This window comes from Anser anser, assembly GCF_964211835.1.
Source record: "Anser anser genome assembly, chromosome: 1".
Classification (NCBI taxonomy): domain Eukaryota; kingdom Metazoa; phylum Chordata; class Aves; order Anseriformes; family Anatidae; genus Anser; species Anser anser.
This window is the reverse complement of record NC_139720.1, coordinates 61351738-61369342: the sequence shown is the minus strand read 5'-3', so window position 1 is coordinate 61369342 and position 17605 is coordinate 61351738. Positions and strand designations below refer to the sequence as shown.

Below are 17605 nucleotides of genomic sequence, written 5' to 3'. Positions count from 1 at the left end.
TATATCTGACCACAAAAATTAACATAGACAGCACAGCACTCATGCAATCATAAATAGTGCCAACAATCTCATCATGTTCCCTTCTGGCTAATCAGAATGAAAGCTTGTTATTGGAAAACAGACGTGCACATATTTATGTATCTAAGTACAGGTAAATATGTATATATACATGTATGTGTATATATACATGTATATATACACATATAGATACATATATATATGTACATACACATATATGCACACTAGTATGTGTCTCTTTGGGATCTGGTCTTAGACACTCAGCTTACGCATGTGCTGGTCCCGGGGTCTTCTCATCTCCAGTTGTGTTCTGCACAGATATACAAATGTGCAAATGGATCTCAGTTGACCCCTGTACTTCATGTTGCCTTCCATAGTTGTCCTGAACCTCCTGGTCCCCCTGGTAGGCAAGCTAGACCCTCTGCTCTATCCAGTATCCTGCCCAGACTTATGACTGCTCTGATACCCGTGTCCCAGGTCACTTACCCTCCTCACTGACTGTCCAGCTTGATATTCACTAGTGATCACACATTCACACATGCATATCCTTGCTGCAGTTGCTTGTACGCTGAGGCCCCACTTCAATTGCTGTACACATACCTCCCCATATGCGTTCCTGCATGTGGTCTGGAGGGTCCGTCGCCCAGGATAAGAGTTAGAAATGGAGTTTAATGAAGAGATAGGGCAGACTGCATGGATTAGGTGCTGGGCCTGGCTACACAAGCTTACTGACCAATCAGTCACCTGTTTATAAATCACCAACCCATTTTCCCCTTTTCCATCTGTTTTCCCATGTGTGTTCCTCACTAGACCACCCTGAACCTTCCCTTTCATTACCTCTGTTCCTCCCCTCAAACATCCCTTTATAAATCTTGTGCAATCCCCAAATACTTTTCCCCTGCATCCCACAAGGAGTACCATGCCCCCATGGGCAGTACCCACCTCAGCCCATGAGGTGCTCCAGAGTCTCTCCATTGCTTGTGGTGCTGGATGTCCCCCTAGCCCCTGGGGCTGAGGCTCCCCTGTGAAGCTCTGAGAGCTGAGCCTTCTTTCTCCCTAATCAGGTTATTGGGGTTCCCCTGCCTGTCACTGCCTCTGTGTTCCTTTGTGGGTGTGGAAACAAGACTTTTTCTGCAAGACCTAACAGGTTGTATGTGTGGGTCTTGCTTACTTTATTCAAAAAGAAACATACTTTCCTTCGCTGTGACTGAGTTGCGGCATCTCAAATTTATTCTTTTTATTTCTTAGTCTCTTCTACATGGGGTTTTTAAAAAACGTGGACTTTTTATGTGGTAAAGCTACAGGAAGAGGTTCTACAGTCTTTACTGTGGCTTCACACTGTTCATTTATAAGCATATTTATTAATTCATGATTTATATAACCTGGGAACAATTCCTGCTTGAGGTGTTTGTTTCTTTACTCTCTAATATGATATGAAGTTTTGGGTGGCACAGTCCATGATGATTCAAGAACTTTTTGTTTTGCTGTACAGTAAAGTTACCAGCAGAAGTGCAAGGCGGGCAGTAGCCCCACTGAGAGCAGTTTGCATCACTTTTCCTCACAACCCCAAAGTAGGACAAGTTGGGTTGGGAAATTGTCCTTGTTTGAATCAGGGCAACACGTTATTCGTTTTTGTCATTAGGCAAAAAGAGCAGATGAAGAAGCTCAATAAATCAAAATGTGTGGATGAGCGGCTCCTGTTCCATGGGACAAATCCATCCCATTTGCCAGCCATCTGTGAGCAGAATTTTGACTGGAGGATTTGTGGCACTCATGGGACGGTGTATGGAAAAGGTACAAGGGCATGGGCTGGACCTGCACTGAAACTCTCAGGGTGTTTCTAGAGCTCAGGGAAGAGCTGAGAACAAACCATGCTTCCATTCTGTTAGTTGTGAAGTTGCGTAGAGCAGGGGTGAAAGCCATCAGGTCAACACGTGCGGTCTTACCAAGGGCCCAGCCCCAGCTGTGGTGGGACTCCAAAGGCAACAGCAGGACCTGCTGGCCTGGGAGGAGTGGGTTCAGGGGCCTCAGCAGCATGGGCTCCAGATGCTGGCCAGGCTGGTGGGTCTGTGTGAGGTGACTGACTGTCCCTGATCACAGCGCTCCTGCCGTTAGGGCACACTCATCTGCATGCCTCTGTGTCACTGTAAGCAGTGTCAGCAGCTGTCAGGATGTCTGAAAACATCCCTTTTGGCCTCAGGTATTTGCAGAATAGTAAAGCTCTTGGACAGGTGGAACAGAGAGGTTGATGGAGAAATGCAGCTAGCATCTGTTGGTGCTTTAAAAGAAGCCAACATGAAAACACTTGGTGAGGATGTGTGTAGAGCTACCTGGGGCTGTTGAATCGCTGTCTGCCAAAGAGCTGATAACAGGTATTTGTTCTTTGGTTGATGCATTGTCTTACCTGTGTCTTTTCCTGGTCCCTAGGAAGCTACTTTGCCAGAGATGCCAGTTATGCTCATGACTACAGTTCCTCTACGAGTGGTCGCTACAGCATGTTTGTAGCTCAGGTTCTTGTTGGACAATTTGTTCAGGGAGAATCTGAGTACCTCCGTCCTCCACCCAGACCCGGCAGTCCCAACAGGCTTTACGACAGCTGCGTGAATGACCCAGAAGACCCTTCCATTTTTGTCATCTTTGAGAAGTACCAGATTTACCCTGCCTATATTTTGGAGTATTGCACTGAAACTTCATGTGTGATTCTGTAGTGAATGGCAGAATCTTCTTTGTATTTTCACTGAAACACTAATATTTTCTTCATGTTTGTACAAGTTTTGAACTTGCTAATATCAAAATTTCCTTTGAGAAGCTAGAGAACATTTTGTCATGCAGCAAACCGATATCAATCCCCTGTAGGATTTTGGGGCATAGTTTTTGTTGGTCTGAAGAAGAGGAAACTGCACAGAGGAGAGGATGGATGCAAAAATGCAGAGAGGAGTTTGGAAGAAAAGGAGTTTTCTGAATGAGTAAAAATTATTTCTGACTGCAGGGGGAGTTCACAGAGCCTCCAGCAATTAGGTGCTAGGTATTACATTTAGAAGATCAGGCAGGGGTCTGGTGGGTGCAGCTCTAAGGGTGCACTGCGATGTGTGGCTGCTGAGGTGTAGCTGCTTTTAACTTTGCGTGGGCTGGACTACCAGATCTGAAGCAGAAGCAGTCCTTGAGAAGACCACGTTATTTCAGGGTCACTGCACAACCCTCGGTTCGTGTCACTGCTAGAAGAAGCCGTCCCACCTCTGGGTGTGGGTTGCTGCTCTTCTCCCTGTGCTAGTGCTGATGACTGTACTGGGGTGGGCAGGATCAGATGTAGAGCATTCACCTACTTGAAAACTGACTTAGTCAAAAAGCCAACCAAACAACCCAACCCAACAAAAAAAACAAAGCACAAAACCAACAACTGCAAACCCAAAATACCAGCGAGGACAGTTCCCAGCTTTGCTTGTGCCGACCTAATAAAGAAGAGGGCAAGCTGCACTGCAGTCTTTGGCGAAAGGTGATGCTGAACCTACAGCCCAAGCAGGGCTTTGAATGGTAAAATGTTGGGGAATATCTTGGTCAGTGAGGTGCTGAGAGCTGAGACCACTACTGAAAAGGAAAAGCAACTTCGTCAGTGAATACTTCTTCGTGGGGGTTTTGCTTGATATTATAGATCTGCTAAAACGTCCTGCGGACCTGAACTTACTGCTACCTCGGGAGCACCTGTGCACCTCCCAAGTTCTGCAGCTGTGAACAAAAGCATTCCTTAGTACCCTTTCAGGTGAGAAATGCTTGCAAACAGGCAGCAACACGTGCCATTGTCAGCAGGCACTGAGCATGGATCTGACAGATATGTGAGCTTTTCTTTTTCCCCTTGGGGGGAAAAAAAAAGTGTGAGGACTTCTCTACCCTGTCGAGAATGGATTAAATAACTTCTGACTCAGACACATGTGACTGACAGCTTCAGAGTCACTGAGGTGGTGGTGGAGAAGGTCCAACGGAGGAATGCTGTGAGTAGTCAGGCTGCTTTCTGTGGAGCTCACCGCCTTCTGTGCCAGCCTGAGAGGTGCTGGGTGGGCAGGTGTTGGAGTGGGCTTGTCCCTAAGCATCCACAGTGTGTGGAACTCATTCTTTTGGTGGGTACGGAGGACACCTGCTCTCAGCGTGGGATGAAATGATCAGTTGGATCTTGACTAATGACTTCTGCACCTTTCCAGTACATTGCCTGTTTTCAGGGTGCTGTGAAAGCGCTTTATTTGCATCTAATGGGGAGGTTTAGGGAGTGCGGCAGCTGCAGAACACCCAAGGGAGAGGGCCATGCTGAGAGGTCAGCCCCCTGCTCAGGAGTCCCCAGATAGGAAATTCTAGTGTTTAAAAAAATAGAAAAAAAAATCCTAACACACGCTCACAAAACTCTCCCTCTGTGTGTGAGAGAAAGAGGAAGCAGCGTATCGGCAGCTTCTCTAGTCATTCCTTTAGCAATTGTCTTGCAGGAACCAGCAGCAATATCAGAAGAATCAATTGTGTTTTGCACTTAAATAAATAATGCATTTCTTCCACATACTGAGACGTACCTAATTTCCTCTTGCAAAGATGTTAGCTCAAGCGGTCTTTTCATCGTAGTTTACTTCTAATTGATTTCCTGGTGGTGGTGCTCTAAGGTCTTTGTAGTGTAGTACCTGGTTTTCATGTTGTTGGTTACATATTCATGCACCTGTTCCAGGCTTTCTATTAAATAACACCTCAGCAAGTTTTCAGGCTTTCTTTTAATTTACTCATGCCAAGTTTGACTTTTCAGCATTTTTTAAGAATCTTTTTAACAATTTTGACAAAATTTATTACAGGCTGATTAGACTGTACAAACCTAACACTCGATGGAAGGTGCTGAATGGCATGTTGTTTTCCAAAGCACTTAAACTCCTAAAAATCAAACTGAGCCCCGTAACCAGTGAGAAAACACAGATATTGTTCTTGTGATGTGCTCAATAATTAAATTTATCAGAGCTGTTTCTGGACCGAGGCAATAACAGTCCAGAATTAGCATGTGGTTGTGGTAATAATGTGGGACCGAGGGCTTGTGGGAAGGGCAGAGTCCTCAGCTCGGGGCTGCAGGAGGTAGATCATCAGGAATCAGACTTTCACTGCCCAGGGAACAACCTCTTCCAATTGCTCCTGTTCTTCTGTTGTCATGCTTCTTTTGAGGAAGCCTGTTGTCTGCTGTATTTGAGTCCTAGACACAGTTTCCTAAACCAATTTGAACTATCTTTCCAGGATTGCTTTTACATCTAGCCTACAAGTACAAGGAATAGGGAAGGCTAACCTGAATCATATCCATCTGTTCTGAATAAGCTTAGATTTTCCTTTCCAGATGCTTTGCTGCAATGTCAAAGGACCCATTAATCAGTGTGCCAGAGCTCAACCTGTAAATACCTGGCAAGTGTCTACATACAATAGCCTAACCACTGGAGGAAGCTGTGTCTTTACTCATTCCCAAAGAGCAGCACTTTATCACTGTGTGTTCTCTAAATCATTTCTCTTGGGCTGTATCTATAGCTTCAGTCTCCTTAAAATTCTTTTTCAAAATTGTTTTCCCTTTGCCACGTTCAAAGGAGATGTTAGAAGTCACATTGATCTCTGTTTTCTTTAACACTTTGTGCACTCTTTCACTCTTGCTTCCTGTAAGTCCCTATCTTCACATAACTAATTTAACTGAAAGTTCTTACAAAATGGCTTGAAAACCCCTTCCTTTTTTGGGGGGTTCACACTGAGCAACTCGAGTTCCTTACAAACACAACACTCTTCATATTTCTTTAGTATAGTCTTAGATGTGATTTGTTTCAATGCACAAAACTGCAGGCTAATAACCAAACCTCAACTTTGTCACAGCACTATCAAAAATGTATTTTTTTCCATTAGGGTTTCCTGCAGTTGCTGCTGTTTCTGTATTGTCTGAGTAACTCCATGGTGTGTTCTGCTCGCCTGTTTTTTTCTATTATTTTTTCCCTCATTCTGAGATCAATTTTTGGAATTGTTTCCTTTTTTTTCCTCAACTTATATTTCTTCTTGTTCCTGTTAACTTATAGTATTTGGCAGTTTTCTGAAACATAATTAACGAGACTTACAGGTAAAGAAAAAGCTTCATTACATAGCAGCTGGGGAGGCAATTAACATGTGTCTTATCTATCTAAATGCTATCACATGAGATAAAAATAAACAGCATTCTGTAATGACTGATTGTGAATTCATGGAGATTTTGGAGGTGCTGCTCATCCTGCTCAACCTACTGAAAGTAGGCAGTGTAAGAGATGTGGACTTTGTAGATGGGTGATCTATTCCAACATCTGCTGAGGTTTTGCTGATGAACCCAGAGAGAATCAGAAATACTGACTTCTACAATTGAAACATTGGTAAGAATCTAACAACGCTATTGCCACCTACCCAGCGTCAGGTGTCTGCTCACATACTAGGGGCTGGCACACTCACACAGCAAAAAATGGCACGTCTGGGTTCAAGCACAGGAAAAAAAAAAAGTTTTAGGATTTGTTCTCTTCCCTGAGGATTCAGAAACCAGAAAATTTTCAGGGCTATGAAATAATAACTTATGTCTAGGAATTCCTGCTGTTTCCCTCTTGAGACTGCTTTTAAACAACCTGCCAGAAGCTGATCCTTTCTTCCCCCATTTCTCTTCCTTTACTTTTTTTTTTTTTTATCCTCCAGTCAGTTCTGCACTTTTTGGCTGTTCCTTCAGCTCATTCAGTGGCACTGAGACCCGCTGGTACTGGCCAGATGATTCCCTGCAGTGGATTGAGGATGGGAAGCAGGTAAACTCCACAGCAGCCCTGACACCCTGCTCCAAGTCTCAGCCACTAGTAGGGAACAACTGCTTCAAATTTTATTTTGTTTTGTTTTTGGTGAGGACCACCTGTAAGGTGGCAGAAAGTCTTTCTCCATATTTCTGCATTGCTGACCAACCCTTGTATTTTCACTGATGCTCTCAGGAGAGCTCCTGAATGCCACCTCTAAGCACAGCTGTATGTCATAGGACCTAGGAGTGACTAAGATAATTATTGAGGCTGTGAGGCTGTTTTTTTTTTTTTTTCTGTACACACGCACAAACACCACATGCGTATATACATTATATGCATATTTTGAGGGAGGGCAGGGTAGGTCACAACTCACTAGGAAGCCAAAAAACTTGGATTCAGAACGTTGCTTCTCTAGAATACAGTGTGGCACTATTCTGGCTATTAAATACGTTTCTGATGTTATGCTGAATGTTTACAAAGACCCTGTTATGAGTATTCAATGTCAATTGCCTCTAACAGGTACTGCCACTTCTGTCATTTCTGTAGCACTGAACTGGTGCTGCAGCCATGGTGACACCTGCCGAGGTGGAGAAGGTGTATCAAGCAGGTCAGGATGGCACTCTGAAACTTCAAGTTTGTTCACAGAAATAGGACATAAATTTTAAAGGTGAAATAGTTACTCACTTATAATTTAATACATGTTTATCTCTCCTGAATGTGCCTCGTGGAGCCCTATAACCAGCAGAAGTGTCTGTCCCAGCCAGAGGGAAAGTACATCTTTAAAAGCATTCACTATAAAATTAATTGTGTGAATTGGGAAAGTACAGGAGATGCTGCTTATGTCTGACAAAACATGAAATGGGGGAGAAATAATAATAAAATCTCATTTTTTTGTTTTACTTTGTGATTTGATTGCTGGAGCTATTGGACAGCAATACAGTTAAAAGATTAGAAAAATAAAGTCATGGTGTTCACCAAAAAGAAAAGCAAAAGCATTAGGATGATAGTTTGAAACCAAAACCTAGGAGTGGCATTGCAAGAGCTCAAAACTCACTGTGTGATGCGATCAAAACAGGAGTCATTACAGGTGGCCAAGAGGGCACGTCTGCACTGCTCATGCTGCCAGTTCAAGCAGGAGCAATGCTACAGAAAATGACCCCATGTTGTGGAGTTAATAAAGTGAAAAAAGCCATCGGTAAGATGCTGTATGGGTACATCAGTAATTTTTCATATGGATAGTGTTCCTTTCTGTATAGCAGTGGCTGAACAGGGAAATGCCAAAGGGTGCTAGCCTGGCTCTGGTCTCCAGCAGTGATAGGTGCTGGATCCTTGGAGAAGAGGATGAGCAGCAGGTAGTGAGGCATCCCTTGCTGCCAGTGATGTGCAGCTCAGGGACTTCCTAATTCACTGATAATAACTAAATAACACCTTTGTATTTAATGAGAGATTTCTTCTCTCCTGTGGGTTTCTTCAGTCTTTCCTGACTTGCTGCAAACCTCTAGCATCTGCATCATGTTGCAGCACTGGGATCTGCAGTAGAGCTAAGCATTTCTTGAATAACTGCTCTGCTTCTGCGTGCCTTCATGTTTTCTTTCAAGATATCTTCCAGAGAAATCTGAAAATGTAGATGACAAGAAAAATCTGCCAGTGGCTAAAGAATGAGTCTAGCAGAGGTGAGTCAGCCGGAGGAAAAGTGCAGGGTGCTCAGTTCAGGGTTGCTGTGTCTCTAGGTGATGAAGCCCACAACTAGCTTTTAGGGTCTGCTGTGGAGAGGACAGTGGTGGCTGGAGAAGTGAGGCCCCCAGGTCCATCCTTCCTGCTCAGTGTCAGTAATTTTGGGGGACTGGCCCAATTTAGGGATTTGTCTGTGAGGTAGGGGCACCAGAATGCACTGGTGCTTGCCCATGGTCAGTACAAGAAACTGTTGGTATGGGCTGGACAACTCGAACCAGTGGCAGGAGCATGGAGAGGAGGTAAGCACCTCTCCCCAAGCCAACACCTCATGCCAGCCTCCCCTCAGGGGCTGCCGCTTCTTCTGCTCTTTGCAAGCTTATCTCAGGTATTGGGTAGTGCAAGCTCGTCTTGGGTATCGTAGGGCCTCCCCACAGATCAAGTGCATTTTGACTTACTCAGCACCTCCCGTGATTTTACTTAGATCCCTCAGGACCCTGTGAGGTCTAAGCCTCAGCACTGTTTATTTTCTTGGCTGAACCAGAAACTTTCAAAATCGCTTTCATCTAAACAGCATTTTTGCTGTGTGCGCATCTGTGAGGGAAGTGCTCTTTTCTTTGGGAGATGCTAATAACCCACTGATGAAGAGTGCCAGAAAGCTATCCCATGCACTGACAAAGAACAATAGGAAGACACAAGCATTTTGAAAGCTGCGGCAATGTCCTCCAGCCACAAGTGGAAGGGCTGAGGAGGGGCTGGTGGGCCCCATAGCATGCAGAGATGGACAGGGCCCCATTGATTGGCCATGCCAACAGGCCTGGTCCACGTGTGTTGTGCTGGGAACAAGCCAGGGAGAGTCCAGGAAACAGCTTCTGGTGGGTGTTGGGGTCAGGGCTGGGGTAGGCCTCTGTGCTGGGGAACTCCAGTTCGTAGGCAATTAACCCTGGTTGGCAAATGAAACACAGCTCTGCGGGCTCTTTAACACACAGCTGTCTTCCAGTGCATATTTTCCTTCTCTTTTCTAATCCCCAACAACTGTGCTGTAACCTCTGCCCAGATGGAGAAGGCATTTCAGGCCAAACAGAAAGTCGCTCTCCAGTTTCAAGCAGGTTCTCAGCAGTATGAGAGCAGTACCTGTGGGGTTCAGCGTGACAGGAGAGGCGAGGTTGCCTGTGGTGGTGGCTGCAGGGTTATCAGGAATGCTTCCAGGACTGCCAGAAGCTGATCTGCCTTCTTTATTGCCCACGGACATAGTTCTGTGCTCTGTCTATTGCTGATGAATAGAAAGCTGCTGGTACTGGCAACACAACCATTGTATTGAATGAGGTGAGCATCCCCCTTTCATGCCCAACACCCTAGGCCATTTGCTCCATTCCTCCTGGCTGCTTCCCCCCAACTGAAGGAGAGGCTGTGGTACATCAGGACAGGAGCTACCTCTAGCCCCAGATCCCATCCCCACCACTGGGTGACAGGTGCCCACAGGAAAATTTAAGTTCAAGGCAGGCATGTAGCCATACTTCCCCCAAATGCTCTTTATGCCTCTAGTAATTTTTATCTTGAGGATTTCCTGCATCAAGATTTGGTATCTATACGTATTAAGCCTGGATGCATTCCTCCTTCAGCAATTATACCATTATTTTTTAAACCTGTGTAAACCTTTAGCATCTGCAACAACTTGTGGCAAGTATTCCCACAGCTGAAATGAATGTTGTTTGAAGGAGGAGCTCCTTTTCCTTGCTTTGAACTCATCACATGCTAGCTTTATTTAATGAGTGAGGCTCAGATGTTCTCCCACTGCTTGCTTGATCACCTCAAATGTTTCTGTCAGTTCTGCTGATTTTCCTCAATGTTCCTCAGAAAACTAACTCTGAAAACAGACTGCCTTTACAGGTGGCTGTGGGATTTGGTAAAAAACCAAAAGTTCTGGGCATGTGAGAAGGGTCTGCTTTCTGCATACTTCTGCTGCAAAAAGCAAGTGAAAACCACCTGTTTTACCCATCAAGGCCCATGGGAGCTATCCCCTTCAATAATCTTTCTTGGAGATAACTTGGGAGCCTGTAGTCGCACCTCCTCCTTCGAGGGAGCCACTGTTCCCTCGCCACAGGGCAGAGGAGGGTGAGGAGCTGCCGAGAGCGAGGTGGGTGGCACTGCACAGGGGAGGTGATGCGCACAGGTAATCAGAGTGCACTGCAGCCACCTGCAGTCCCTGGAGGGGGGAGACAGAGAGGAGAGGGACAGGAGGGAGTCCCTCCGATCTGCAGCCATGCAGGGGCTGGTAAAGACAGTAGGGAGATCCTGCTGGGGCACAGAGATGAGTCCACCGTCTGATGGGCTTATGTCACTTGCTCTTCCCCATGACTTGCACACACAGATGCAAAATCCAGCTCTGCTGAGCGTGCCACAAAAACCATTGCTAACGAATATCCCCCTCCTTTATAGCATCCAGAGCAGGGTCCTGCCTCTATAACTTCTGCAGATGTGGAGCAGTGATTTCAAACTCATCAGGAGGGCCCTTTTGAATTTCAAGTTGGTTCACAGAAACATGAGAGAGGTAAAAGATCTGTGTGGTTAACTCTTGACATACTTACAGTGGGGCTAACTGTCATGCAGCTCCTTTTCCAAAATGTACTTACAGTACTTTTAAGCTTGGATGCAAAAGCAACGAGGGCACATTTCACGGAGTACAAGCAGCTGCTCTTAGTGCAAGAGGAAGGGGAAAAAAATAAAATATAAAATAGAGAAAATTGAAGCATTTTTTTTTCAGACTAATTGAAATTGGGGGTGGCTCTGCTCTAAACAGAGAGCCATTTTAGAGTAATGTCTCTGTTTCCTTGATGTTACGACATACAGTATTAAGGTTGTAAATATGGGAAGCTTTTTATTTATTTACAATCAGGAAATCAGGGGCTGAAAAAAGTAAGTATAATAAGGGTTTTTCCAAGTAGAAGAAAAAACAAATTAAAAAAAAACAACAACCAAACAACAAAAAAACACCTCACAAGCTTCTGTGGCCACTGCCTTGGGAGAGAGGAGGGAAGGTTGTGGACACCACAATATAAGATGACTGTGAACCATATACGAGTTTCTATGGCATGCGTTTGTTCTGTGCAGAGCTTATATGAGTTTCTATGGCATGCATACGTTCTGTGCAGAGCTTAGAAAGAAATTATGTGCAATGACTGCTGCTCATGATGTGTCACATTTTAAGGAGACAATTCAAACGTTAAATGTTAAACAGCTGAAAAGAGTGAATGTCTTCTGTCTAGAGGAGGATGTGCACATGTTCCACACCAGTCTGAGGGAGCAAGAGGTATAGCAGAAAGCTATGCCCTATCCTGTGTGAGGCTGGAGAAAGGGCATGGCTACTCTGGTGGACTTCTCCAACAGCTGGACAAAGAGGAGTTTGTCCAACATCTCTCACAAGTGGGCTGTGAGCACTCAGGAGGTGGCTGAGCACCATTGCTGTAGCTCATGCTGGGTTTTATACTCCAGTTGAGTGAAGTGAGGCACAGTCAAAAAGATGTCCACAAACCTTTCAAAACTTTCACAGGCAATACTTAAGCACCAGTGAGCATTTACCCTGTGCTGTTGCACGAGGTCAGAGAGGAGAGGGGCCCTTTTTTCAGCACCACAAGATGACCCAGTTCTGGTTGGAAGCTAGCTTAGCAACCCCCAAGTCTTGGTGATTTCAGAGGCACAGTCTACCTGAAGGAAAGACAAGGTGAAATTGGGTGGTAATGGTAATCAGCTCCTCAGTTAGCTGCCGCAATGTGAATCCCCTGTGCAGATGTCTTCTGAGTGATAGCAAAATGCCTGAAGCAGAAATGTCAGGGAGTAGAGGAGGGGCTCGATGCAGGAGAGCAGCATGTGCAAGGCTAATCCTGTTGCATTGCACAATGACATCTGCTCTCCTAGGCAATGTTCCCAGATGGCAAAGGTCTCCTCTCTCATTCTTGATGCATTTGTCTTCTCTTTCACGAAATTGTCCAGAGAAATCTGAATGTTCACACGGAGGTAAAAAATCTGCAGAAGTTTGAGCGCTGCAACCAGTGGCACAGGACAAAGTAAGGCATGGGATGTTAGGCTCATTATTTTCCTGGCTCTGGCAGGCACACTGCAAGGAGAGCACACCAGGAGAAATCCCAGTGGCCTAGAGACTGCAGGGCAGTTTTCCACTTTCTGCTGATGTGAAGTTATATGGGTGTTCAAGCAAATCTGACGGAGACAGAAAAACCTTACCGTAATGGTGTTTCTAAGGTGGCTTTGTACATTCTTCAGTCAAGGCTGGTACTGGTGACTGTGTGAAACAGCGTCCCACCCAGGCCTGCATAGTCCTACAGCCTGGGGAAGATGCACCTTTGATCTGCCACACAGCCCAGTAATGATCTAGGAAGCTCAGGGAAGAAGGCTCGCATCCTGATCTGTGGATTCTTTAGTCTGGAGCAGGAGAAAGAGTGTGGCTGGAAGAATGGAGATGTCAGTTAGGGGAAATTAGCACAAGGTTTTTGGAAAAGGAATGGGTAGAGTCTTTAGCAGTCAGGGGAAATAAGAGAAATGGGAAAAAAGTGAATGCTCTGGAGAAAAAAATGAACCCAAGCCAGCAGTGTGCACAGGTTCAGTAGGCCAATGGAGTCCTGGCCTGCATCAGCAGTAGGGTGGCCAGCAGGATGAGGGAGGTGACTGTCCTTGTCATGTGCTTGGCATGGAGAGATTGCACCTCACGTATTGTCTTCAGTTTTGGGCCTCTCACCACAAGAAGGGTATTGGGTTGTTTGAACATGAGCAGAGAAGAGCAAAGAAGCTGGTGAAGGGATTAGAAAATGAGTTGTGAGGAACGGTTTGGGGAGCGGGAGCTGTTTAGTCTGGAGAAGAGGAGCCTGAGGGGAGGCCCCATCGCTCTCTGGAATGGGCTGCCCAGGGAAGTGGTGGAGTCCCCATCCCTGAAGGTATATAAGAGATGTGTGGAAGTGACACTAAGGGACATGGTTTAGTGATGGGATTAAGTAGGTCAGGTTGATGGTTGCACTTGATGACCTTGAAGGTCTTTTCCAACCTAAATGATTCTCTGAAAAGGCAAATATTGATAATCTGATGGGTTTTAGTGGCCTTTTCCTTCTCTGGTTTCCTTCCTAATAGGTTGAATTGCAACAGTTCTGCCCTAGGCATCTAGGTAAAATCAGGAAAATAAGAGTTTTAATGGTTTCTTAGAGTTTCAACAGGTACTATGTGAACTGTCTGTGCCACTGCATGGATTATTTATTTATTCATTTGTATCTTATTGGCAGAAAAGGCAAATATGGCCTGGCAGTGATAAGGAGAGGTGATACAAGGATTCTGCTTCTAGAGCTGTCCTTCAGGTGGGACTATGTTAGAATATTGTTCATTATGTTTTTAAGCATGTGGCCGACCAAGGAAGGAAAAGGCTTGTTGAAAGCATTTTGTGACGCATCTTGGTGCAGTGTATCTCTGTAACACACATGGAAGGTCTCTTTCTGCAGCTCATGTTAGCAAGGGAGAAGAGTTTATGTAAAATAGAGATGTTTTTTTTCTGAGGTATCCTGAAGGATAGTTTACATCTCATGACCGGGAAACTGTTTCATAGAAGTCTTTTGAGTCTGCTAATCTTGTTTAAACTTGTCTTAAACAGGCAGTGAGATGCTGCTGACACATGTCATCTGTTTTCGTCAGACTGGGACCATTCAGCCCTGCCTGAAATAGGATATGAGGTATATAACTTTTCACATCTGTTCACTCCTTTGGGAAAAGTAATAGTCTGCAATGGTTTTGTGTTGTGCAAATCTAAAATACATGCCCAAGTCCATGTGCTGGTTTTGTTAGTTTTCAGCCTGCAGATGTGTCACTTTAAAATTTACAGTGACAAAAGAGACAAGGATGACCCTGTAGAAGAGCTTCCCAGGGGACACAGGTTTCGTTAAGATTGTCCATTGCACATGTGATGCACCATGGCATTGTACATCTAAAAGGTCAGTGCACAGAAATGTTGCTTTAACCATAGTGCTTTTGATTTGACCTAGATGACAGCTGATGGTCTGGAGGTTGAGCCTCAGTGCTCCCTATTCACAGGACTCTTTCTCCTTTAAAGCTCAGTCACGCTCTAGAATTTCAAGTCAAAGCATGTGCTTTAGGGGGATCATCAACTCATTTAGTATTGCTATAATGAGATTTAGATCTTGTGTATTTTTGAAATACCAGGCAGTGCGATTATAAATAAAGCTGTTTTGATGACTCATTACAGTAACATGAGGGCTCCTGTAAACAGAGGAGTTAGTGCACATGTAAGATAAGTATGCATTTAGTATTGAAGAACTATTTCACCTTCTCTTTTCTAGCTGGGAACTTATTCTGAACCCCCTAGTGTCTTTGCACAGCTTCGCTTCAGCTTGCTTAGGACTACAGATGCTCTCTGGGCAGAAAAAATGTGCTCCACAGAGAGCAATAGCTCCTTTGTATTACAGACAAGCCCTTGGAGTAAGAGTTTAGAGCACGTTGGGGACAGGAGTGAGAGTGAGGGAAGGATTGTGAGTAAGTGAGAGGTAAAAAAAAAATAAATTCCAGCCTGTGGTTGCACCCAGGTCCTCTGGGAGAGGTAGCCCAAAGAGTTGTAACGTGTTGGGCTCTGTTGCCTTAACTTTTCTTCAGCTGGTAGAAGCAAGCCACACTGACAGCAAATACAGGGCAGTCAAGGACCTATTTCAGCAGACAGCGAAGGATTACAGAGTCTGCAGAGGATTCAGAACCTCAGAGGTCTGAACTGTTGTGGGCATGGGAGTGTCTCTTGTGAGTGGGCTGCTCCCTTTCCGTGATTTATGATGAGGAAATAACCCATTCCACAAATGGGAAGGGAAATAGCAAAAAGGTTGGGGCCCTGTGGAATTAGACCTAGAATTTATGTGAAATTTATATTTTGATTAGGAAACCCCAGCAACTTAAGAGATTTTTTATTACAGAGACGGCTTTTATAAACCTGGGGTTTAGATTTGGGGCACATGCAAATTTTGTAACTCTGTCTTTACATAAGCTATTTTAAAACCATTCTGTTCTATGACCTTTTTAAGGAAAAACAACAACCCCAGGCATTATAAGCTTGGGTTGTACATAACCTCCCTGTTGGGAGAACAACATGGGGAAATGTTTTCTTTGCTGTTTGGTTTCTCACAACTACAATGTTCCCATTCAAAATGGAGAAGGCAAGACTTTTATTTTCACATGAAATCTGAGAGGTTGATTGACCGCAGCCGGAGGAGTGGGTGGACTGCTTCCCCAGGATATGGGAGACCTACACTTAATCCTAAACTTGAACTGAACCTAAGTCTCCCTGTTTTTGGTGTCTGCCCTTATCATTTCACAAATGGAGCATGGGATAGGGTCACTTGGGCTTGAGTACAGTAACCAGAGCTAATCTGATTCTGAGGATTTCCAAGGAAAAACAGCACCAAAACTGAATGTCTGTGCAAAAAACCAGTGGTTCCAGTTGGTAATAACATTTCCTACAAATTCAGAAAAAAATCTAGTCAAAACTCTGGTGGAGCGAGCTTCTTGTCTTGTAGGTGTAGCATTTCTTTGTGATAAGCATTGCCGTGACTGAACAGAACATCAGAAATTAGTAGTCGGGTTTGGTTTAATGGTCAGTGAGGGGATGGATTTAGTTGGTTAAATGAATTTTACCCCTCAGATAGAGACAGGTACTGAAAACTTTTCAATCTAAGCAAGAGACTACTTCAGTTCTTCTCTGAGGTTAGATATACTGAATTTGTAGAAAATGTGGTTGGCTTACTGGCCAGTGTTTTAACAGAAAAATCGAAGTCTGAGACCAAAACTTAGAGTGCTCTCTCTGTCAGGAATTTGAGTTCAAGGCTGCAGAGAAAGAGAGAGTGCACTGTTTGGCTTGTGATCTGTTGTCTTTATCCATATATGAGGTGTGAATAGCAGCAATTTATATCAGAAATTCATTTTTCTTTTTCTGGGTCTCTTTGCCCTCACCAAGACAACCTTGCATTTCTGAAATATCTCCTGTTACTTAACTAGCAAAGTGTCTTGTAAAAATATGAAGTGCAGTGGGAATATTTCTGTTTATGATGGCACAGAGATTCCTCTTCCAGCTCAAAATGTTCTTGGTTCATCACTGGTGTTGCAAGAAAGAAGGTCTTAGATGCTTTTCTCAGGATGGAGGCCAGGGAAAAGCATGACTGGGGAAAATCATCTAACACATTAGTTATCTTGGCCTTCCTGTCACTGATATGATCAGAAAAGAAGAAAAGAAAACTTTTTGAGGGCCATCATTAAGTCATCAATCCCAGTCTGGGTGTTCTAGCTTGGTTGGTATTTTGGTATAAGGCCATAATCTGCTCAGATCAGATCTAACACCACAAAAGAAAGGGTGCCCCCCCTTTTTTCTTTTAACAAAGCTTTGCAAAGACAGTACTGAACAGAAATTAGCTGTGGGCACTGGTCCTACATGTCTTCCCTTGGCATGCTGGTAAACACCATCCAGTTTGATTTTAGATGAAAGGCTTTGTTCTGGCAAGTGACAGAGGGACAAGAAAAAAGGGATCTTAGCTCAGATCCTTTGCCTCTTCTGATTTCAAACATCACAGGCTCTGGTCCAGTCAGGTACACAGAGATTTGCTGGTGAGACCAAGGCAATGCTCCCATGTGTGCTCCGTGCATGTTTTCTATCATGCACTTGGGGACAGGTCATACGACCACAACATTTTTTGTTCCATCCTTCAAATTATTTGGATCTGAGCATGATTTGGGTGGCAAAGGCAGGAGATCCATAAAAACAAGGAGTGTTTGTGCATGGTATATGCATATGCTAAATATGTTTTTCTCTAGGCAGAAGAGCACATGAAAAAGAGAAGCTAAGGACAGGGCTGGGTGAGTGGCTCCTGTTCCATGGGATGAATCCATCCCATGCGCTAGCCATCTGCAAGCAGAATTTCAACTGGAGGATCTGTGGCACTCATGGGACAATGTATGGAAAAGGTACAAGCACATGGGCTGGACCTGCATTGAAACACTCAGGGTGTTTCTAGAGCTCAGGGATGGGTTCAGCACAAGCTGCACTTCCTGCTGTGTGGGCCTGATTCTATTTCCTTAGACCTTGTGTAACC

At 44.6% G+C, this 17605-nt stretch overlaps 1 protein-coding gene across 10 annotated transcripts in view; it reads left to right on the top strand.

The window, feature by feature from the left end:
- Window positions 1–17605, top strand: part of LOC310905611 (protein mono-ADP-ribosyltransferase PARP12-like) — a 113416-nt gene that overhangs the window by 7377 nt on the left and 88434 nt on the right. For 4 of the 10 annotated variants that reach the window (XM_083852136.1, XM_083852135.1, XM_083852134.1 and 1 more), the window contains 4 exons: window positions 1661–1812; window positions 2446–6401; window positions 6712–6815; window positions 7320–7467. In XM_083852136.1, the coding sequence (XP_083708262.1) occupies window positions 1661–1812; window positions 2446–2726 (433 nt within the window). In that variant the 3' untranslated portion in view covers window positions 2727–6401; window positions 6712–6815; window positions 7320–7467. Of the gene's footprint in view, window positions 1–1660; window positions 1813–2445; window positions 6402–6711; window positions 6816–7319; window positions 7468–14118; window positions 14198–14346; window positions 14456–17327; window positions 17478–17605 lie in introns of those variants that run through there. The other 6 variants (XM_083852127.1, XM_083852131.1, XM_083852129.1 and 3 more) reach the window with 6 other exon arrangements.